Genomic DNA, 24,589 nt, shown 5'->3' on the forward strand with positions numbered 1-24,589 from the left:
AAATTTATGTGACTATGCAGAGAAGAAAAATGAGATGAGTATGAATGGTGGTTGATGATCAATATGGATTCCATGCCAAAGCTTACTTAATTAGGTTAAAGCACATGAAATTGTGGATTAAATGTGGCTGTGGGTTGATAGTTGGCTATCAGACAAAGGGCAGAGTGGGAATAAACAGCCCTTTCCCAGCTTAACAGGCTGTAACTAGTTGCGTACTGCAGGGATTTGACTAAAACCACCTGGTATCATATCTCCAAGCATGCAATAATACAAAACAAGGAGGAATTAGGAGTAGGGAGAATAAAAATGCTTCAAGGTGATAGACTAGTTGACCATGTGGGCAAGAATATGATAGATGGAATTAAATGTGAAGTACAGGTACAATATCATTTATCCGGAACCCTTGCAGGACAGTGTGTTCCGAATTTCAGATTTTTCCGGATTTTGGAAAGTCATATTTAAGCCCACTGGAATTGTGCTGCCTTATCCACCCCCACCCCCTTCCAGTCGCACAGCTGTCTCCCCCCTCCCTCGCCCGCCCAACTCACGCTGCCGTTTCTCACCCACCTCACGCTGCGATCTCCTCCCCGCCTGCCCCACTCGCGCTGCCAGACTCTTGCCTGCTCAACTTGCGCTACTGGTCTCCACCCCACCCCACCCCCCCCCCCCCGCCCGCTCAATTCGTGCTGCCAGTCTCTGGCCCACCCAACTTGCACCGCTGTCTCTCTCCCCACCTGACAGATTTTGGAGCTTTCCAGATTTTAGATGTCTAGATAATGGACTGTGTACCTGTACTTTGCACCTTAGGGCTGTGTGCTCAGCCCGCACCCATTCATGCTACTGATCCACGAATGCAACGCCCGATCTGACTCCAACCGAGTCATCAAGTTTGCAGATGAAACAACAGAATTTGGCCTCATCAGCAACAACGATGAGTTGCACTGCAGAGAAGAGGTGGAAAATCTCATGATTTGATGCGAGAATAACAACCTGAGTCTCAACGTGGACAAGACAAAGGAGATGATTGTGGTTTTCAGGAGGACCAGGAATGTCCACCCTCCACTGCACATTAATAGCTTGGTAGTGGAGAGAGAGGAGAGTACCAAGTTCCTCTTAAGAAGTGACCTATCCTGGTCACCCAACAGCTCCTCACTTGTCAGGAAGGAACAACAACGACTGCATTTCCTAAGAAGACTGAGGCAGGCAAGGCTACTGGCACCATTCCGCTAACTTTCTACAGAAGTGCTATCAAGAGTGTCCTGGCTAGTTGCATCACAGTGTAGAACATTGGATCAGGGATTAATCCATAGGACCATAAAAGTGGCAGAGAGGATCACTGGGGTTTCCCTCCCCCACCAATCACCAGGATTGTTGTTTGAAGAGGGCTCACAAAATCAATGAGGACCCTTTCCACCTAGGACGCAGCATCTTTCAGCTACATCCATCGAGAAAAAGATCAAAGTCAGAGCCACCAGACTGAGAATCAGGTTTTTCCTCACAGGCAGTGAAACTGCTGAACATCTGAAATGCTCATGCAAACCCTCTGAGAATCTACTATTTATTTAACAATATTTATTTATTTTTACTATATGTAGATATGCACTTTGTATGTATCATTTGTCTCTATGTGTTATGTCTGGATGTGAGTTTGCATGCTTTTGCACTGAGGACTGGAGAACGCGGTTTCATCAGGTTGTACTTGTACAATTGGATGATAATGAACTTGAACTGGGTGTATAACATAGAAAAACGGGATAGATTTTAAATGGCCAAAAATTGGGTAATGAGGCTGTGGTTGATCTTGTCCCAAGTCTCTGAAAGTCAACATGCAAGTGCAGCAAAACATTAGGAAGCCAAAAGTTAAAATATCTAATGGCAATTATACATGGGCAAGATAGCATCTTGAGTATAGTATTTATATTTCTGGTCCCCTTATTGAAAGAGGTAATGCTTGTCACAAAGCAAAGATACACTCCATTATGTTGAGTTTGCAAAAACAAGAAGAAATTAAGTAGAATGAGGCCTGTCTTCTCTACAGAAGATCTCACTGAGACTTACAATATTTTTCCAAGGCTTGACAGGCTGAATCCAGGGCTTCATGGCACATACATTCTTCCTTAAATAAGAGGGCATAATTGTATTCTTTACTCTAACCAAAGCACTGTATAGTTTTAGCAAGAGTTCTAGTACTCTATTCCCCCTTGTGAGAAGCAACCCAAAGAAAACACGCTCAGACACAGGGAGAATGTACAAACTCCTTAAAGACAGCATGGGATTCATAACCAAGTCCCAATCGCTGGCACTGTAACAGCGTTGCCCATACCACTATGCTCACCATGCTGCCCAGTATTTGGAGTACAAGGGAGTGGAGTCATCACTTTACTGTGACGACTGATAAAAGCCAGTTTGGGGATTAGCAAAGGCAAAAATCACCACTTTTATTGCGATCAGAAACCCCTGACAGAAGTGAATTATTAATTGCTAGGTCTTGGTTGGTTTAAATTCAGCTGTTTCTCTCAACATCTGAATGATCCACCAATTCTGTTTAAAGTTCATTGCTGAATTATGGTCCCTAATTAATTTCAGCACATCTGGGTTGGGAAGAAAAATATTGAAGTATTTACTGCAAATATCAACCTTGTAAATTTGCTTCAACATTCTATCATCCAGGTCATAATTGAATTAACTGAACTTTGCTATAATTCAGAAGATGTGAGGAACTTTTCAGTGCCTTTATAAGTGGCCAAATGAATATCAGAGGAGCACCAGAAAAATGGACTGGAGAGCATCTGGCAGTTTATCCCTGTGAAGACAACATCTGGCAAAGAGGAAGAAAGAGAATGCAAGCTGCTGTTTCCTATATAGATTAAAATGTGCCCTTTTTATAAACATTCTCTCCATTATGATTCATCTGCAAGTACGATCCAACAATTCCTTTCTATTTATAGGCACAGCTGATATACAGAAAACTTCATATAGGGGGCAATATTAAAATTAGATTTCAGAAGTCTACAGGGAGCTAATTTTGTATTTTTGAAAGAACAGAGATTGTCAGTATGCACTTTTTAAGATTTATGCTAAAATCCTGCAGTCATTATTCATATTAAAATAACTGGTCACAGCTAATATGGATAACATATGGGTGTTTAAAAAAGAAATAATTTCCTGTTTTGGAGACACAGTATATTCTTTCCAGATGGAGCTCAATTTAAAATGCCAAAAGTCTAGCAGGTAAAATATAAAAACCAAACTCAGAAACTACAGGGTGATTTACAAAGGTACAGAAATTGAATATATAAAACCAGAGAGAAAACAAAACTATAACACACCTTTTTACTTGCTTTACATTTACGTGCTGGAAAAACTCAGCAGGTCATGCAGTGTCCATAGGAAGTAAAGGGTAACCAACATTTCAGGCTTGGGTTTTTTTTTCCCCACTTGGCAGGTTTTATTCAGAGATGAAGCCCAAGGGACCATTTTGCGAGAAATAAGCTCCACACATCATTTTTGAGGATATAACATCACATTGAATTTCAGTCTTTAATAATTTACATTTTTAATCCATACTCTTTCCAAATTATAATTTTTTGATGTCTCTGTGACTCCTGCTTCTAGCCCAGGAAAGCTGAAGTATCCATAATGACCATAATACTTCCACCCCCCCCCCCCACCAAAGCTCTTACAAGTGGCATGTTTATTCCAACTCTCATAGTTCCTTGCACTGCCAAAAATATAGCTTTTATTATTCTTGTAACATTTATTTTCATTACATTATCCTATTCTACAAAAACAATTACGATATTGGGACAGATCTGCATGACAGAACTGCATGAAACTGTTGGTTTTTCCCCATGTGACAATCAGGAAGTTCAAACGCTGACATACAGTAAATGTGGATGTATGGGACTTTCTGATATGAGACCACCAGACTTAGGAGCAAAATTAGGTCATTTAGCCCACTGAGCCTGCTCCATCTTTCAAATCATGGCTTATTCATTTTTCCTCTCAACCCAATTCTCCTGCCTTCTCCCCATAACCTTTGATGCCCTTACTAATCAAGAACCTATCAACCTCTGCTTTAAATCTACCCAATGACTTGGCCATCATAGCCGTTGGTAGCAACAAACTTCACAGATTCATTTCCCTCTGGCTGAATTAACTTCTCTTCATCTCTGTTCTAAAATGTTTCCATTCTGATTGCACTCTGCTGTCTGAAGCAGCCATTTCCTGAGAGTTCCCTGGAATCGCATTGGGAGTCTGTGGCCTTGCCAATGAGGTAAGAGTTACCCTCATTCAGGAAATTCTCACCTGAGAATTCACTGCACCTTACTGCAGATCTACCTAACAGGGAACTCCCAGCACCTTTCAGGCCATCTTGTTTTATTGCCGTTGTTATTTTTAAGTTCTTCAAATTGAATTAATACTTTCTTCCATAGTCATGATATTTAAAAACTGAAAAAAATAATTGAGGTTTTCCAGAATTTCCTAAAAATTGGAACATGACAATCGATGGTTGTCGAATTTTGAGAAATCATTCAAGACACTACTAGCATAAAACAAGGAAAATTTGATGCAAATTATTGTGCCAAGATCAACACTGTAATTATACCTCATCTCTCCTTCATTTATGAAAACATGATGCCTCACTCAAAATGCTTAAGAAAATACACAGAGAGCTTTTCAAATTGTTAATGCTGAAAAGTTTGAATCGATATACAAAAATAGGTCTGTTAAGTGATGAAAAATATTCATCATGAGATAATTGCAGTTGAATTACAATGTTAATATGGTCATTGGCATCAATAATATACAAATCTGAAGCTGTAGTGATATTATTAAATATGATTTTAATTAGCATTAACTTTTTAATGGATTAATTACATTTTTAATTGTTCCTGAATACTTTTGAATATTTTTACTGAGCGATCTATATATGTGGACAGAATGAAGAACACCAATATGAGCAGTCCAAGAAAATCCTGAGCGAATTTTTTTTTGTTCAAATATTCAATTCAGGAGTTGCTTGATCTTTGTGTTAATTGTGCATATCAACTGCAATGATCTATTAGCCTAATAAATATCTATTTGGAAAAAACACAAAGTTTCCGAGATAATTTTGTTTGCCTAGTATTGTAATCTTACACCTTCAGTTTTAGCAATGTTTTCAGAATTGGCATGAATTCAGGATACAATTAGAGAGTAGTTTTTTTTTGCATTAATGCAGACAGGTTGAGCAGGTTTCAGGAATTGCCATAAGTCACACATTTTGTGAAGACTTTTCCACTTTTTGTCCTTTGTGCTTTGTGTCCTAAAGGTGCAGACTGACTTTAATTCTTGCTGCCATGCAGTACATTCTCAAGGAATAGGTAGAGACAGTGCCAATGCAATGATATATTTTATAAGACACTGCCTTCTTCTGACAAATAATACAAATGAACCTCATCAGGACAGAAACACTGGTTTAGCATTACCTCCTCTAATATTTAAATTCAATGTAATACCCTGTTACTACCCATTCTTACCCAAAAGAGCCATACATCCTCAAAGTACCAGAATTTTGTTCCCTGTGAATGTGCAGAGGCAGAATTATTGGAAAATAAAGATTTGGTGACTTCAATCCAAATAATCTACTTTTTAAAAAAAGGAGACTGTAAAACCGACAGACAATCTTTACAGCCTGTTTTCTTTGATAGATTTGCCAATTGAAACCAAGTGCAAATTAACTTTCAATTGAATCCATTCATCAATAGATTCTGGTTTTTAAAATGAATTGTTCCTACCAAATGCTTTCCCAAATTTTGGGCCTCAGTGCCCCCCTCTGCAATTGGATCCTTCACTTCCTATCCAGCAGACCATAAACAGTGAAGAAGGGCAACGGTTCCTCCACAATCACACTCAAATCCGGTGTTACTCAAGGATGTGACCTCAGTCTCCTACTACATTCCCTCAACACCCATGATTGTACAGCTAGATACCATGCCAACTCCATTTTCAAAGTTGCCAAATACACTGATAGTGGACCATGTATCATATGATGATGAGTGAGAATACAGGAAAGAGATTGAAAATCTCATAGCAAGCTGCCAAGGTAACTGTACTGACAATAACCACACCAGCAGTGCAAGTATGAGACAGCTTTAATAAACTAATATGTACACTAAGAGGTCTTATCTCTCTGCAAGACAAATCTGGAAAGCTAGACTATAAGCTCTAGACTGCTTTATATACAAGGTCACCGGGATGACCCCTGGTGACCTAGTGGTGTAATTACATCACCACATTCACTCCCCACCTTAAAAAATTATTTCCCCCCCCACCGTCATCCTTCCCTTGTTTGGAAGTTCATAAGTCCAAACTTTTTCGTGGCTTCCATTGCCTTCTGGACCTCCTCAGTAGTGGTCTAGGGGCGGGGAGTACGGTCTGCCCTACGGCCTTTCTTGGTGGAGGTGTGGGAGTGGGAAGTACTGGCTGGTCATGTGGCCGTGTGGGCTGGGGATCCACTTGTATGGGATTAGGTCCTGCCATCAAGTCTAGGGTGGTGATATTATGTGGGGCGGGCGTACCCAGGGTCCTGATTTCTGGGGTGGGTGGTATAGTCCTCTGGGGTGACTCGATGGACGACTGTTCTAGTGACTGCTGCTGCGCTCCATGTTGATCTGTAGTCATCTGTGTTCCCTCCGCATTGTTCACACATCCGGCCAGCGCGAGATCCCTGGTGGCTACCGAGTCTTCTCTTCCATCTGGGAATGTGACGAGTTCGCGTGCCTCAACTCCATTTGATCCACCAGTCGGTCCGCTTTGTGGGGTCTGCAGTGCTTCCTGAGGAGAACAGGTCCCGGTGTCATCAGCCATTTAGGCAGCACTGTGCCCGTCGTAGCTTTTCTTGTGAAAGAAGATGTATTCATGTGGGGTCATGTTAGTGGCAGTACACAACAAAGAATGTATATAGAGTGTAGAGCTTCTGGCAACACTTCTAGTAACAGGCAGGTCTTTTGCTTTTAAAGTCAAGAGGACCGTTTTCCAGATAGTGACATTTTCCCTTTCGACTTGTCCATTCCCTCTGGGAGTGTAACTTGTAGTGCGGCTGGTAGCAATCTCTCTCTCCTGCAGGTACTGCTGTACTTCTGCGCTCGTGAATGCAGCTCCCATGCCTTGTGTGTCTGTAGTTTGGGTACCCAAATAAGCTGAAGATGGGTTGGAGGCATTTTATAACATGGGATTGCGAAGGGGAAAATGGGAATATTCATCTATTATGTTTAGGAAATAGACATTTCTATTATTGGATGGGAGTGGGTCTTTAAAATCGAGGCTGAGGCACTCAAAAGGTTTGGTAGCTTTTATCAGGGTGGCTTTGTCTGGTCGGTAAAATTGCAGTTTGCATTCTGCACAGATGGGGCAGCTCTTGTTCACTGACCTCACTTCCTCTACTGAAAATGGGAGGTTTTAGATCTTAATGAAGTGAAAGTCTAGCGACCCCCGGGTGCCCCAGCTCATTGTGCAAGTTCTGCAACTGGGACGTGTGGTTAAGGATGGCACAAGTGCCTCTGGTCAGCATGTCCAAGGGCTCGTTGAGTCTCCCGGGGCGGAATAGAATGTTGTAGTTAAATGTAGACAATTCTATCCGCCAGCGCAGGATTTTGTCATTCTTAATTCTCCCTCTGTTCTGGTTATCAAACATAAAAGCCACAGACCATTGGTCTGTGACGAGGGTGAAGTGTTTGCACGCCAGATAATGTCGCCAGTGCCTTATTGCTTCCACAATGGCTAGGGCCTCCTTCTCTACTGCTGAGTGTCTTACTTCTGACCCCTGTAGGGTTCGCAAGAAAAAGGTCATCGGTCGTCCGTCTTGGTTTAGGGTGGCTGCCAGAGCCACATCGGATGCATCCGTTTCTACTTGAAATGGGATTGACTCATCTATGGACCACATGGTCCCTTTAGCAATATGGTCCCTAATATCCCTAAATGCTCTGGTGGCTGCTGGGCACAGTGGGAAAACTGAGGCTTTTATAAGTGGGTGGGCCCTGTTGGCGTAGTTGGGGACTCATTGGGCGTAGTAAACGAACAGCCCCAAACACCTTTTTAGTGCTTTCAGCATGTGTGGCACTGGGAGGTCTAAGAGAGAGCGATTACGGGCTGGGTCTGGGCTGATTTCCCCGTTCTGCACTGTGTAGCCCAGGATTGTTAACTTCCTGGTGCTAAAGATGCATTTGTCCCTGTTGTACATTCGGTTCCTTTCCTCGGCTGCCTGGAAGCGTTTTAAATTCGTGTCATGATCCTCCTGAAGTCGCAGAAATTGATACAGCCTGCCGTCTGCCTCAAATGCCGTGTAAATGCGATCGGTGTTTCTAATGGGCAGTTGGTGGTATGCTGCCTTCAGGTCTATGGTGGAAAACACCCTATACTGCGCAATGTTGTTGATGATGTCTGCTATGCGTGGCAGGGGGTAGGCATCTAGTTGTGTAAATTTGTTAATTGTCAAGCTGTAATCCACTACCATGCGCAGTTTTTCTCCTGACTTTACTACAACCACCTGGGCTCTCCAGGGGCTGGTGCTCTGCTCTATGATGCCCTCCTGTAGTAGCCTGCAGACCTCTGTCCTAATGAAGGCTCTATCCCTCGGGCTGTACCTCCTGCTCTTTGTGGCTATTGGTGTACATTCTGGGGTCAGGTGTGTGAACAGCAGAGGGGGTTCTATGTTCAGGACAGACAGGTTGCAGTGTTGTTTCTTCGTAAGGTGTAGTGGGGGGGGAGGTGAGGCCCGTTGTGCACTATTTTAATGCTTTCTAACTGGCACTGAAAAATCTAACCCCAATAGTACTGGACCACAGAGGTGAGGGAGTACTAGTAATTTGAACCCTTCGTATTTTATGCCCTGGATTTCTAAAGTAACCCTGCAAAACTGTTTTACCTCAGCCGCAATGCTGCTGGCTGCTAACAGGATCTGATGTTCACTCGGGCACGTGGGGAGGGCAAGGCGGTTGACTAACCCCTGGTCAATAAAACTTTCAGTGCTTCCACTATCTATTAAGCAATTTACCCTCACATCATTAATTTTGTGCACACAGTGGCATCAGATAAATTGTGTGGACTCGCCTGATTCATGCGTAGGGAAGCAAGTCTGGCGTGTCCTTCTATCCAATAGTACTCGGCGTCATATTCATCTCCTGAAGACTGTGTCCTCTGCTCTGTAGCATTTGTCCAAGATGGCCGGCTGCACATGGCATTCTTCTTCTTCTGTTTGTCTTTGGAGAAAGAAGAGCTTTCCCGCCTCTCATTAGCATGAGAATGGGCCTTGGCTGTGGCCTTGGGGCTTCTGCATAATGCCCACGTTTTCCACAGTTGGAACAGACATTTTCTCTGGCAGGGCAGAGGGCTCTGGGGTGCTTTCTTTGTCCACAGAAAAAGCACTTGGGGCCCTCAATTTGTGCTGCTGCTGTGAATTCCTTTGAGGCAGGATACTTTTCTTTTCGTGGGGCTAGAGAGTCCAGCAGTGTGACGTTTGTCCCAGCCCCAGGGTCCCGTGAGTACTCCTCCAATTCTTTCCTGATGCTTTCTAAAGCTTTTGCAATAGTCTCTGCTTCATCTAGCCCCACCATTCCTTTCTCCAGTAATCGATGTCTCGTCTCAGTGGACCATATGCCCACCACAATTCTGTCCCTAATAAGGTCCTCTGCATACTCCTGAGCTGATACTGCTTTAAAGTTGCGGCCTCTCGCCAGGTCTTTCAGAGAGAGTATAAAGTCTCTGGCAGACTTCTTGTGACCTGGTCATGAGTCTGTACCGGGAGTGAAGTTCACTATGCCCCTTAAGGGTGGTCTCCCAGCTGGGCTAACAGCAGCATTAATAGCTCTTTATCCGATGCCTCAGCACCCTCCACGTAATTCAGAAAGCATCTATGCCAGCGGCTGAAGTGCGTGCCGGCTCCGGGATTTCTGGGGTCGAGCTCCAGCATGTCTGGTCGCAGCACATGGCTAAGTCACAGTCTCTGGTCCCTTAGGTGTAGCAAGGGTGGACCCTGGGGTACTGAGAGCTGCTGTTAGAGCCTCTGTGGGGCTTGTGTTTGCTGGAGGAGTAACCTGGGTGCTTGGGGCTGTTGGCTGAGTCTCTGGCTTTGGGACATTTGCAGCGGGCTTAGGGGGGATCCCAGCGGTAGCGTCAGGTCTCCGTGGTACTGGGAAATTGCTTCTGGGGGAGTGACAGTAGCGGTGTCTGCTTTCCCTAGCCCTGGATTGGTTGGAAATTCTGCACATGTGTGGCGATTGGGTACACGACCTCTAGAGATCCTTCCACCCGCACTTGTAGTGGCCCCTTTCTGATCGGACCGGGGTTTAGGATCGGCGGCGCCTGTACCGGCGAACCCACAGGCAGGCAGGGCTCTTGGCGGTTTCTTGCTTGCCCTATCGTACTTCTGTGGTCTTCCCTGCATTTCACAACGATTCCAGTACAGCAGTTCCTCGCCGTCTCTGTCCTCGGAAACACGTGCGTGCTAGTCATCCCCAGATTCCATTCCTCAGGAAGAGTCTCCAGGTGGTCGGGAATGCAATTGGAGCAGAAGCAGCTTTCATCCTAGTAGCTATCATATTAGTTCATTAAATTGTACTGTCAATAATCACAACAGCAGTGCGAGTATAAGACAGCTTTAATAATCTAATATGTACACTAAGAGGGCTTGTCTCTGCAAGACAAACCTGGGAGGCTAGACTGTAGCTCTGGACTGCTTTATATACAAGGTCACCGGGATGACCCCTGGTGACCTAGTGGTGTAATTACATATCACCACAGTAACAAACACTCTTGGAAAGTAAGATGAAGGAGGTGATCATTAACTTCATGATAGGGTACAGAGCCCATATATATATAATTGTATGATAACAATTTCAGGGTAATTTCACTGCTTATGCAATTGGTGTACTGATTGCAAAGCCCTCTATACCAAGGGCATTCTTCTTTGGCTTGGCTTCGCGGACGAAGATTTATGGAGGGGGTAAATGTCCACATCAGCTGCAGGCTCGTTTGTGGCTGACAAGTCCGATGTGGGACATCATTCTTAATTGACTGTAACACATGAAGGAATGAGAAGTTCATTATATTAAGTGCCACTTGATTTTGTCATCATGAGCAGCATCTGTAATATTAATGAAAGATGGCATAGGATTCTCCATGATTATTCTATAGACTTCCCCAACCCAACACGATTTATGTGGACGGAAAATAGACTGGCAGGAGATCACAAAGGCAATGATCACAAGATCTAGGAGCAGAGGTAGGCTTGTTAGCCCATCAAGTTTGCTCCGCCATGCCATCCATCATGAGCTGATCCATCCTCCCTTTCAGCCCCATTTCCCAGCCTTCTCCCCATAACCCCTGATGTCCTGATTAAGCAAACACCTGTCAACCTCTGCCTAAAATACATCCGATGACCTCGCTTCCACAGCTGCCTGTGGCACCAAGTTCCACAGATTTACAACCCTCTGACTAAAGACATTTTTCCGCATCTCTGTTTTAAATTGAAGCCTTTTTATCCTGAAGTTGTGTTCTGTTGTCCTAGACTCCTCTACCATGGGAAACAACCTTGCCACATCTACTCTGTCTAGGCTTTGCAGCATTCAAAATGTCTCTATGAGCTCCCCCCTCATGCTTCTGTGCTCCAAACGTGAAAATGACAAGGTGAAAATATTCACAGCCACACACTCTTCCAAAGAAAAATATAATACAAAGTTGGGCTATCCCATCTGATTTTTATTTTCAAAATTATAGCATGGTCAGTCCCAAACTGGAGAACTATCCATTAGTTCAGAAGAGATCCCATATCTAGATAAAAACAAATCAGACTGAAAAATATGATGCACTGTTGGCACTCCATTTATTCTTTCATACATCTCAAGACAGAAATGTAAATGAGATGCATTTTAAGTATTAATTCCACTGACAGATCATAATTTCCAAAAGGGGATTAAAATAAATGCCCTGCAAACAACAAGGCACAAAAGCAACTATTTATTGGAGAAAAATTAAGCAGCCCTGAAATAGATTTGTGAGATTCTCTTTTTCTCTTCATTTTAGCTTTCCTGAAATTAAGAAGGTGTGGTTCCTTGTAACATTAATCCTTTGTGTTAAACATTCTCTCAAGTAGGTAGAATTTTATGGTACTGATCCAATAAGAAGAAAAGGATTGCAGATTGACAGGTTAGGAAAGCCTGCAAATTTAAGGGAATGGAATTTCATTATTATTAGTTATGTTCTGATAAGGTCAATAAATAGACCACAAGACACAGGAGCAGATATAGACTATTCAGCCCTTCGTGTCTGTCCTGCCATTTAATCATGAGTTGATCCATTTTCCCACTCAGCCCTATTGCTCAGCCTTCTCCCCATAACATTGGATGCCCTGGCTAATCAAGAACCTGACAATCTCTGCCTTAAATACACCTAATGACCTGGCCTCCACAATGACCTGTGGTAACAAATTCCATAGATTTACCTGCTGAACCTCTGTTCTAAGCAGACGTTCTTCAATGTGGAAGTTATGCCCTCTTCCACCATAGGAAACAACCTTTCTATAACTACTCCGTTCATGCCTTTCAACATTCGAAATATTTCAATGAGATCCCCATCATTCCACTAAATTCTAACGAGTATAGGTGAAAAGCAGTCAAATGCTCCATATATTACAACCCTTCCATTCCCAGAATCATCCTTGTGAATGTCCTCTGAATTCACTCCAATATCAGTACATCCTTTCTTTAATGAGGAGCCCAAAAACTGTTCACAATACTCCAAGTGAGGTCTCACCAGTGCCTTATAAAAGCCTCAAAATCATATCCTTGCTCTTGTATTCTATTCCTCTTGAAATGAATGGCAGCATTGCATTTGCCTTCTTTACCACTGATTTAACATGATCCTGCATGATGACTCCAAGGTCACATTGCATCTGGGTATTTTCAATTTTCTCCCCTTTAAAAAATAGACTGTCCATTTTTTTTTCTACCAAAGTTTATGACCGTACACTTTCCGACATTATTTCATTTGCCACTGCTCTGCTCATTCTCCTAATCTGTCCAAGTCCTTCTGCAGCTTCTCTGCTTCCACAAGACTACCTGCTCCTCCACCTATCCTATGTGAACCACCTCAAAACCATTCAGTCCATAATCCAAATCTACAACTTAAAAAGAAGCAGCCCCAACATCGACCCTGTGGAACCCAACTAGCAACTGCAGCCAGGCAGAATATGATCCTGGTATTTCCTCTCTGCTTCCTTGACAATCAACTCAAACATCTTCCCAACCACTCCCATCAGGCTAACTGTAATTTCCTTTCTGATGCCCCCTCTCTTCTTGAATAGTGGGGTGACTTTTGCAATTTTCCATTCCTCTGGAATATACCAGAATCTATTGATTACTGAAAGATAATTACCAATGCCTCCCCAATCTCTACTGCTACTTCCTTCAGAATTTGAGGGTGTCTGGGAGACTTATCCACCCTTAGACAACTCAACTTTCTGAGCACCTCTTCCTTGAAAAAGTAACTGCACCCCCTTCCCTAATACCCTTCTCTTTCTTCTTTGGCTTGGCTTCGCGGACGAAGATTTATGGAGGGGGTAAAAAAGTCCACGTCAGCTGCAGGCTCGTTTGTGGCTGACAAGTCCGATGCGGGACAGGCAGACACGATTGCAGCGGTTGCAAGGGAAAATTGGTTGGTTGGGTATATAATACCCTTCTACATCTATCACATTGCTAATGTCTTCCATAGTGAAAAATGAAGCAAAATACTATTTTAGTTCCTTTGCCATCTCCTGGACTCCCATTATTATTTCTCCAACGTAATTTTCAAGCGATCCTACACCTACTCTCACCTCTCTTTACTCTTTGTAAACTTGAAGAAGCTTTTTTATTCTCTTTAGTATTACTTGCGAGCCTATTTTCATACTACTTTTTTTCCATCCTTACAAGTTGTTTTAGTTACCTTCTACAGGTTTTTAAAAACTTCCCAATCCTCTATCTTCCCATTAATTATTGCTTCCTCATCTCCCCTCTCTTTTGCTTTTAAGTGGCTTTGGCCTCCCTTATCAGCCACAGTTCTGACATTTTCCCATTCAAATATTTCCTCCTTTTTGATATGTATTTAGCCTTACCTTCCTCATTTCTTAAAGAAACTGTATCCATTGTTGCTCTGCTACCTTCCCTACTTGTGTCCCCATCCAATGTACCTTGGCCAGTTCCTCTTTCATGCTACTGCAACTCCCTTAACTCCACTGAAATACCACCACATCTGACTTCAGGTTTTCCTTGTTACATCTCAAATTGAACTCAGTCATATTTCAATCACTGCCTCCCCAATTGTTCCTTTACTCCAATCTCTCTCATTACCTCTGGTGCATTACCCTACATACTATCCAGAAGAGCCAATCCTCTGGAGGACTCATCAACAAGCTGCTCTAAAAAGCTATCTTGTAGGCTTTCTATAAATTTTCTCTCTTGAGATCCAGTCCCAACCTTGTTTTCCCAATCTACAGTACTTGCATGCTAAACTCCTTCTTGACTACCATAACATTGCCCTGCTTGACATTTGCAGTTGTAATTTATTGTCTACATCCCGGCCACTGTTTGGAAGTCTGCGTATAACTGCCAACAGCTTATTTTCACCCTTGCTATTTCTTAACTCAATCCACAATGATTCTGTATCTAATCCTAGTACATCCCTTTCTAATAATTTAATAATATTCCTTCCCAACAGAGCCAAACCACTCTCTCTGCTTACCTGCCTACCCTACTTATACATTGTGCATCCTTGGACATTCAGCTCCCAATGACATCCATCCTATAGTCACATCTCAATGATGTCCAGAACATTATATATGCCAATCTGTAGCTGTACAACAAGGTCATCCACTTTATTTCTTTTGCTGCATACATTAAAATACAAAATCTTTAGCCCTGTATTTGTTACTTTTGACTCTGTGTCCCTGTTGAATTGCAACTCATCCCAATGTGTTCAATTTTGCCCTATCTGCCTGCCTTTCCACACAAACTCACTTCCAGCTGCCCTTACTTGTGCACCAACCACCTCTTCCTTTGCCATTTCACTTTGGAGCCCACCCCCTGGTGAATCTACTTTAAACACCACTCACCAACCCCCGTAACTGTATTTGCGAATCTAACTGCCAGAATATTGGTTCTCTTTGACTTCAGGTGCAACCCTTCCCCAGAAAATATTTCAATTATCCAAGAACTTGAAAACCTGCCCCATCTCTTCAGCAACTCATTTGTCTGCACTATTTTCCTGATCTTACCTTCCCTACTTTTTGGCACTTGAAGGTCCTGCTCTTCAACCTCTTTCCTAATGCCCTAAACTTAAATTTGCAGGATTTCTACCCCACTCCTGCCTACGTCATTGGTACCAAAGAGTACCATTACCTCTGGCTGCTCACCCTCCCCTTTAAAAATTTTCTTCGACGGCTCAGACCCGAGCACATGGGAGGCAACACACTATCCTGTAGTAGTCTATTTTACGGCCACAGAATCTCCTATTTGTTTCACTGACTGTCAAGTCCCATATGACTAGCGCTCCACCTGACTTCACCCTTCCCTTCCGAGGCTCAGAGCTGACCACAGTACTATTGGTCTGGCTGCTGCCTTGCCCAGATAGGTCATCCTCCTAAGCAGTATCGAAAGGGCCAATCTTGTTCCTGAGGGGAATGGTCACAGGGATACCCAACACTTACTGTCTGTTACTTTTCCCTCTCCTGACTAAAACCCAGCTGCATTCCTCCTGCTTCCTAGGTGTGATTGCGTCCCTGCAACTCCTGTCTATCACCCCTTCAACTTCCCGAATGATCTAGAGTTCATCCAACTCTAGCTACAACTCCCTAACATTGCCTGTAAGGAGCTGGAGGTGAACGCACTTCTCACAGGTAGTCGTCAGGGATACTGATGGCTTCCTTGACTTCCCACATTCTGCAAGAGGAACATGACTTGACCTGTCTATTAAAGAGAAGAGTTAGAAAAAGCTGACCTTACCTTGCCCCAAATCTTGCACCTCCACCTCAGCTTCTGTTCACAGTCCTCGACAAGTTTTAAAACTTTAAACAGCACTTGCAATTTATTTATCATAAATGGGGTACAACCAATGCAATGTTTAACATCAACCCTGATGTTGACAATGGGAAATCTGGACTGATACAATTTTCAGCACTAATTTAAGTTACATAATTTATGGAATTTATTAGCTTCCCCTCTCATAATTCGATAAGGTAGACCCAGTAAAACTAATGTCCTTGGTTGAAAAGAAAGCAAAATTAGATCTAGGCAATTCTTAAAGAAATTAAAGAGCTATAGAAGTTTGGTTTTTTTTACCCAAAAGGACAAATGTAGAAACCAGTAAAGTTTTAAAAACAGAGATTGCTAAATTTTAAGAAACTTTAATAAGTTCAGAGCTCATGGAGTGCAGCATCTAGGTTTGTCTAAATGGTAATGCAAACTTGGCAGGCTAAGGCATTTCAGGTTATTTACTCTCAATTAACAACATTTCTGCAACAAAGAAGAGCATGTACCTGTGGCACCCAATGGATGACCTTTTGATATCAGTCCACCACTTGGATTTATGACCCATTTCCCACCATACGTATTATCACCTCTATCGATCAGTTCTCCAGCTTTACCTAGAAGAGCAATTACCAAGTCAGCAGGAGGGTTTTAGGTAGTGAAATAAGCTTTAAGTAATCCAGAGAACTTATAAATTTGAATACAAAATACTCTCGTTTATTGAAAATCTGAAAAAAAACCTTTAAAAATATTCAGCAACTCAATAATCCTTCATTTGAAAAAGATTAAGTTTTAAGAGGTTACCACCATCTATAACTATTACTTGGGCCTTCAACGGTAGGGAAGGAGGATGAGTTTGAAAAGCCAGATGTTGCAGATGGTGATGAAGTTGGGGTAACTGAACAATGGATCAGATGGTTCCCTCCTGGTGAAACATGTGCTCCCTCGTCTATGGAGGCAGTGACAATCCAGCAGAGACCAGTGAACAAAATTTGGGTTCACTCTCTCTTGGTGAGGGGCAATGTATGAGAAGGCTAAGTTGAAGGAGGCAGGCAGAAGAAAGGAGGAAACTAGAGGTGAACAATCCAGTGATCAGAGGTAGAGAGGGTGAGCAAATTTAAATTCCCAGAAGTCATGATCTCGGAGGACCTTTCCTGGACTCAACACACCAATGTCACCATGAGGAAAGCATGCCAGCAGCTCAACTTCCTCAGGAGTTTGCAGACGTTCAGCATGACACTGGAAACCTTGGCAAACTTCTACAGTTGTGTAGAGGAAAGTATGCTAACCAGCTGCATTACAGCCTGGTGTGGGGGCACCAGCGGAAAGCACTGCAAAAGCAAGTGAACATCACAAGCAAAACTCTTCCCTCCATCGAGAAAATTGACATGGAAAATTGCTGTCGGAGAGCAGCAGCAATCATCAAGGATCCACACCACCCAAGGATGTACTGTTCTCGTTCCAACTTGCAGGAAAGAGTTATAGGCGCAAGAAGACTCATACAGCCAGGTTCTGAACAGTTGCTACCTCTCCACTATCAGACTCCTAAACAACAAACTCAATTAAAGACTCAGAAAGGACTCTTACTTTGTACATTATTTACTGGTGAATATTTATTTTTCTGTACTACAGTCTGTTGATATTTCTTTCTTTTGTGTACATATCTTTTTCTTGAGTACAGTTTACCTACCGATAAGCAGAAATTCTGCCTAGCCTGCAGGGAAAGAAAAATCTGGGTTTACGTGATGTCATGTACGCACTCTCTTACAACTTTGAATTCCCATCTATAAAACCATTGAAACCCTTCATCCTGACAACACCTTGGAATCCTCCCAAGTTTCATGTACTTTTGGTAGACTAAATGTATTTCTCCAACTAATGTCCAAAATGTCTTCGACTCTCCTTTTCTGTTATCAGTACTAATAGATGCTGGAGCACACATGCTCTGAAGAACTTTGATATACCATTTGCGTGGCTAAATTGAATGAGTCCAGTGTGTGATTGGTAGAATATTTCATTCTTGTTCTCAACATCAACATACCTGTACATTCATTCTGCAATTAGAAAGAGTATTCCCTGATTTTGTTGTTCCTTTGTGTAATGAAATTGGAACTAATCGTTAAAATCCTCATCACTATTTAGAGCATGATCAACTATTGCAAAATCAGGGTTATTGATATGAACACATGTCATAAAATTTGTTGTTTTGTGGCAGCATTACTGCGCATTACAGGTGCAAACATTGCTACAAATTACATTTCCATAAATACACTATTTAAAAAAAAAACTAAATTAGTGGAAAAGAAGAGAAAAATCTGATGGCAGAGAGGAAGAAGCTGTTTTTGTAACATTGGATGTTCGTCTTCAGACTCCTGTGCCTCCTTCCTGATGGTAGCAGTGAGAAGAGGGCATGATCTGGGTCCTGAGGGTTCTTGATGATAGTGGCTGCATTCTTGAGGCACCACCTCTTGTAGATGTCCTTGATGAAGGGAAGACTAATGGTGTTAGCTGAGTTCATAACTCTAGCCTTTTTCCTGACCTGTGCATTGGCAGCTCCATACCAGACAGTGATGCAACCAGTCAGAATGCCCTCCACTGCACACCTGAAGAAATTTGTAAGAACCCTTGGTGACGTTACAAATTCTAACAAACTCCTAACGAAATATAGCGGCTGGTGAGCTTTCTTCGTGATTGTATCGACACGAAGGACCCAGGATTGATCTTTAGAGATGATGACACCTAGGAATTTGAAGTTCTTTGTTAATCCGCAATGAAGACTGGTTTGTGTTCTCCTGATTTCCCCCTCGTTAAGTCCTCAATCAGTTCCTTAGCTTTGCTAACGTTGACTGCAAGATTCACCATTCACCTAGCTGATCTATCTCACTCCTGTGTGCTACCTCATTTTCATTTGTGATTCTGTCAACCACAGTGGTGTCAATGGCAAATTTGTTGATATCATTTCAATTGTGCCTAGCCACACAGTCATGCAGGGCAGTGGGCTAAGCACACTAATCGAGGTGCCCCTGGGTTGATTATCAGCGAGGAGGAGAAGTTGTTACTGATCCATACTTACTGTAGTCCTCTAATGAGGAAGTCAAGGATCCAGTTGCAGAGGGAAGTGCAGAGGCCAGGTTTCGAAGCTTGCTGACCGATACAGAGAGGAGGATGGTGTTGAAAGCTGAACTGTAATCTATGAAAAGCAGCCCGATGTACATGTTACTGTTGTCTAGGTGATCCAGGGCTGAGTGGAGATCCAGTGAGAATGGATCTGTCGTGGTAGGCAAATTGCAGTGGGTCCAGGTCTTTACTTAGGTACGAGTTAATTCTGGCCAACCTCTCAAAGCATTTCGTAAGAGTAGATGTGAGTGCTACTGTGTGATCATAATGCTCTACTTGGGCACCAATATGACTAATGCCCTTTTGCAGCAGGTGGACACCTCTGACTGAACCAATGAGAGACCGAATATATTCTTGTCCAGCTAGTTGGTTGGCATAGATTTTCAGTACCTGTCAGGTACATACTCCATGAGGGCTTGATTCCTTGCAATATTTTCTGCCAAGATATTCACTCCCAAGATAGGATATTTCTAATCTGTATGGTCCAGTTCATGCCACATGATACAAATTATTCACTAAGGAATCTGGAAACAAAGGATAATTACCTCTTCCTTAGAAAGGTTATCAAGAAGAAAATTTAAAATGGGATGGGAAACCACACTGATCTCTCTTCTGGAAATTGAGTTTGAACCTTAGTTAGACTGAGGAGATGATCATTTACATTAAATGAGTGCTTTGGCTGGATGTAGTTTTTTTTAAAACCAGTAACATTAAAAGCAAGAGAAAATGCATAGCACATCTTAATGTTACGTAAAAGGGCTTAATAGAAGCAGATTAGGGTATGGAAATATCATTCATTTAATAAAAACTGGAGGCAGTGTGTCTGCAATATTTATCTTAAGCCGTACTATTGGGAGAAAATGGGGTTTCAGTGTTTAGATAAATAAACTGTATTAGGGAGTTGGCTTCAAGTGAGCAGGGAGGGGGAAGGAAAGTATTGCAGTTGGAACCATACACAGTGCACTCCATAATGTTTGGGACAAAGACACTTTTATCCCTTATTTTCCCCTGTGCTCTACAGTTTCAAATTTGTAATCAAACAATTCAAGTGTAACAAAGGAAAACACGAAAGTCTGCAGACACCATGATTGAAGTAAAAACACAATGCTGGAGAAACTCAGCAGGTCCAACAGTGCTTTTATATAGCAAAGATAAAAATACTGTACATTACCGACATTTCAGGCTGGTGTCCTTCATCAAGGTATGGAAAAATGTCAACATACATCCAAATAATAAAAGGGTAAGGGAGGAGACGTGATTGCAAAGGCAGGAGCTAATAAGTTGAGAAGGGTGGGAGGGCACAACAGCAAGCAAAGGGAGGAGGGATGGCTAGGTGAATAAAGAGGGAAGGAGGTGGAGAGCTGACAGGGGGGAAGGGAGGGGGAAAGGTTAGCAGAAACTAGAAAAGAAAATGATGTTAATGCCATTCGGGTGGATGAAAATTTTGTCAACAGCAGTGAAGGTCTTCCTTGGAATACCAGTTCCTATGCGATTACTGAGTTCATCAGTATGCTCTTTCTTTTTAATGATGTTCCAAATGGTTTATTTTGGTAATCCTAAGGTTTGGGCGATATCCCTTATTGTTTTATTTTTGTTTTTCAGCCTCATAATGGCTTCTTTCACTTTCATTGGCACAACTCTGGTCCTCAAGTTGAAAAATGGTAACTGCAGACTCCAAAGGTGATCAAAAGCTTAGAAGCAAACCTAGCTCTCTTATATGCATATCAATTAAGCAATTAAACATATTTGAGAAATCACAAAGACCTGTGAAGCCAAGAGTCTCAAAACATTATGGTGCCCTGAAATATGTGTAAAAATTATGTGTAAAAAGTGCTGTAATTTCTACATGTTCAAAACAAATTGTCTACAAATAACCTTGAATAAAATCTGGAATGTGCACTTTAATTACATGTGAATTGTTTAATTACAAATGTAAAACTGTGCAGCACAGGGACAAATAAAGGAAAAAGAGTGTCTTTGTCTCAAACATTATTGAGGACACTGTATATTGAGCAGAGAAATTGATAGGCAATTTTGTGTCAGCAAGAGATTTTGATAGCTTTACATCATACTTTCTCACACTGCTGTAAATAAACCTTTTATGTACCATTCTATCTGAAGAAAATGCACAACCAAACTTGAAGCAAATTAATTTACCCCTCCAAACTTGAGGAATACAGAGGTAATAGATAGTAAAATGCTCTGCAATGGAGGGAAAGAATACAGGAGAAATGTATAAAGTAAAGCAAATGGTAACATCATCATATATACTTAATTTTTCTTATAAAAAGGTTATCTAGAGCCACCAATTGGAAATTTTATATTTATTCAGTCCTCAAGTACATGATTCATTTCAAATAGATATATCACATTAAACAATTGCTAAGTTTTTAACTTCCACCAATTCCCAAAGTTCATGATGTGAAATCTGCATCAACCTCTGATTTACTATCCCAAAGAGATGGTTTAACACAAATTCTCCGGGAACATTCGCAGCTACTTTGGTTTGTGGGAGAAAAGGCTCAGAATGGAATTATAAGGATGCAAACAAAACTTTTCATAATTAACTTAAATCATAATTACCTTCAGAACAAAGCCCAAGGGCTTCATAGGTAATGAGCTCATTAGCCGAAAAGCAGTCATGAAGTTCAATAACATCCACATCAGTGGGTTTCATACCAGATTCTTCAAAACATTTTCTTGCTGCTTCCTTAGTCATATCAAACCCAACCTGCAAAATGAAAATAAACAAAGATGTTTTTAATGTTCTTTCCCGGGAGTATCCCGCTTTGCTGTGATGGTTACTGATATTTATTCCCATATAAGGATAAGGGCATCACCAAGAAGGCCAGCATTTGTTGGCCATCCTCATGGAGGTGGTGATAGTGGTAAGCCAGTGCAATTCTTCTATGGATGGTACATTCTCAGAATGCCAATGGGTTGGGATTTCCAGGATCCCATGACAAGAGTGAATGGTGTTATGTGTTCACATAAGGATGGTGAGTGACTTAGAGGGAATCTTGCAGGCAGTGGTGTTTTCTGCCTTTTGTCTTTCTCCTTGGGGTTAAAAAAACAAACTGAGGAGCTCATCAGTTCGAACATTTCTGAGATGAAAAGAACTTTCGCCTTTTTGGGCAAAGGCCCTGCGTCAGGGCAGAGAGTAGAGTGGGTATATTGAAAGCACAATGCTGGAGAAACTCAGCAGGTCAAACACTGCATAGCAAAGGTGATCTTTGATCAAGGGATCAAACCCAAAATGTTGGTAATGTATCTTTATCTTTGCTATACATCTTTGATAGCAGTGAATTAAATTTACAGAAATTAGTATCTACCATCAACACAGAGAGTGAAAGACTTGGCCTAATTTTAAACAAAAATAAAACTGAAGTAATGGTAATATTAAAGAAACCTGATGTTCCAAATTATAGGATCGTACTGGGAAATGAAATCCTGAAACAAGTTCACAACTTCAAGTACCTTGGATTATGGGTAACATCTGATGCAAATGCAAAATAGACATAAAAGCAAGAATAGCAATGTCAAGAACAGCATTTATAGAAATGAGAAACATCCTAACGAACAAAAAACAATAGCAATTGACATCTGGCTTAGAACTCTCAGGAGCTACATTCTTCCTATATTGATGTATGGACCATCACAAATGCAATGGAAAACAGAAACAGTGCAGCAGAGATGTGGATTCTCAGAAGAATGGTATGTATATCATGTACGGAAGGGATAACAAACGAAGTTCTACAAAGAACGAAAAAAATTATACATTACTTAAAAGAATCAGAAAACATCAAAATTCTTTGGACACATCATGCGAAGAGACACATTTGAACATTTAGTTACAACTGGAAAGCTGGAAGGGAAAAGAAGCAAAGGCCGACAGAGAATGAAAATGATAGATGGATTAACATCATTGATAGAGAAAAGGGGAGGCAACAACTACAGTACAGAGGGTCAGGACTGTGATAGATGGGAGACATGATCGCTCACGCCGAATGGCAAGGCACTTGAACGAATATAATGTACGCTATTTGCTCTGCTGAGTTTCTCCAGCATTGTGTTTTTATTTCAACCATAGTGTCTGAACTTCCTGTTATATTCATAGACGGTGGCCGGAGATAGGCTAGTAGGTGGACCAAGGGAAAATTATGACACCCATATGGATCCAGGTAGAAGGCAGTGGTTGAGAGAAAGAGACAGGTGGGTGACAGGTAGTGGGAATAAAAGGTATAGAGCCAAATGTGAGAAAGGGAAGTTGAAGGTAGAGACTGCAGCTCATGAGTGATGTGGAACACAAAACCCACCAGCAGTGGAATCTGCTGCGAGGAGGGTGATGAATGGACCTATCAGGAGAGTGTTTAAGGGCAGAAAGAACCAGAGATTGAAAGGCTGGTGTGTGGGTTGTAAGTGGATTGAAGATTGATGGATGACGGGGAGACTACAGAAGTTGCTGCACAAAGATAGGGGGCGTTGTGGACTACAAGGAAGATTTTAAAAGCTTGCAGAGGGATCTGGGCCAGCTGGGAAATTGGGCTAGTAAATGGCTGATGGAATTTAATGCAGATAAGTGTGAGGTGCTGCTCTTTGGAAGAGCGAATCAGGATAGGACGTACACAGTAAATGGTAGGGCATTGAGGAGTGCAGAGGAGCAAAAGATTTGGGAATACATATACATTGAACCCTGAAGGTGGTGTCACATGTGGACAGGGTTGTAAAGAAAGCTTTTGGCATCTTAGTATAGAAGTTGGAATGTTATATTTAAGTTATTTAAGTCATTGGTGAGGCCACACTTAGAATATTGTGCTCATTTCTGGTCGCCCAGCAGCAGGAAAGATATCAATAAGATTGAAAGAGTGCGAAGAAGATTTACTAAGATGTTGCCGGGTCTTCGGGAGTTGAGTTACCGGAAAAGATTAAAAAGAGGTTAGGACTATACTCCTTGGAATAAAGAAGAATGAGGGGAGACTTGATAGAAGTTTATAAGGGGTAGAGATAGAGTAGATGTGAGTAGGATGTTTCAATTTAGTTTGGGGGGGGGCATAAATACAAGAGCATTAGGCTGAAATGGGAGAGGTATACTGAGAACATTAGGGCAACGTTTTTCACTCAGAGAGTGGTAGGAGCATGGAATGAGCTAATGTTGTGAATGCAGATTCAATCTTGAGTTTAAAAACAAAATTGGATCAATACATGGATAGGAGAGGACTGGAGGGGTATGGAATGAGAGTAGGTCAGTGGGATTAGCAAGTTTTATTGGTCAGCACAGACCAGAAAGGTTGAATGGCCTGTTTTCTGTACTGTCATGTTCTATAGGACACAGATCAGGTTAACGTGAAATTGGAAAATTCAGTATTCAATATTCACACACTGGGTAGATGACTGGGACAGAATATCTGGTGCTGTTCCTTTAGTTTGCATTG

General features: G+C 41.9%; 1 protein-coding gene across 2 annotated transcripts in view; it reads right to left on the reverse strand.

Moving 5' to 3' along the window:
• The window catches only part of scp2a (sterol carrier protein 2a), a 111,950-nt gene that overhangs the window by 48,688 nt on the left and 38,673 nt on the right, over nt 1-24,589 (reverse strand). For both annotated transcript variants that reach the window (XM_069938481.1, XM_069938482.1), the window contains exons 10-11: nt 21,741-21,888; nt 16,550-16,657 (exon numbers count right to left, since the gene is read on the reverse strand). In XM_069938481.1, coding sequence (XP_069794582.1) covers nt 16,550-16,657; nt 21,741-21,888 — 256 coding nt within the window. The remainder of the gene's footprint in view (nt 1-16,549; nt 16,658-21,740; nt 21,889-24,589) is intronic.

Source organism: Narcine bancroftii, chromosome 5 (genome assembly GCF_036971445.1).
Source record: "Narcine bancroftii isolate sNarBan1 chromosome 5, sNarBan1.hap1, whole genome shotgun sequence".
Lineage (NCBI taxonomy): Eukaryota > Metazoa > Chordata > Chondrichthyes > Torpediniformes > Narcinidae > Narcine > Narcine bancroftii.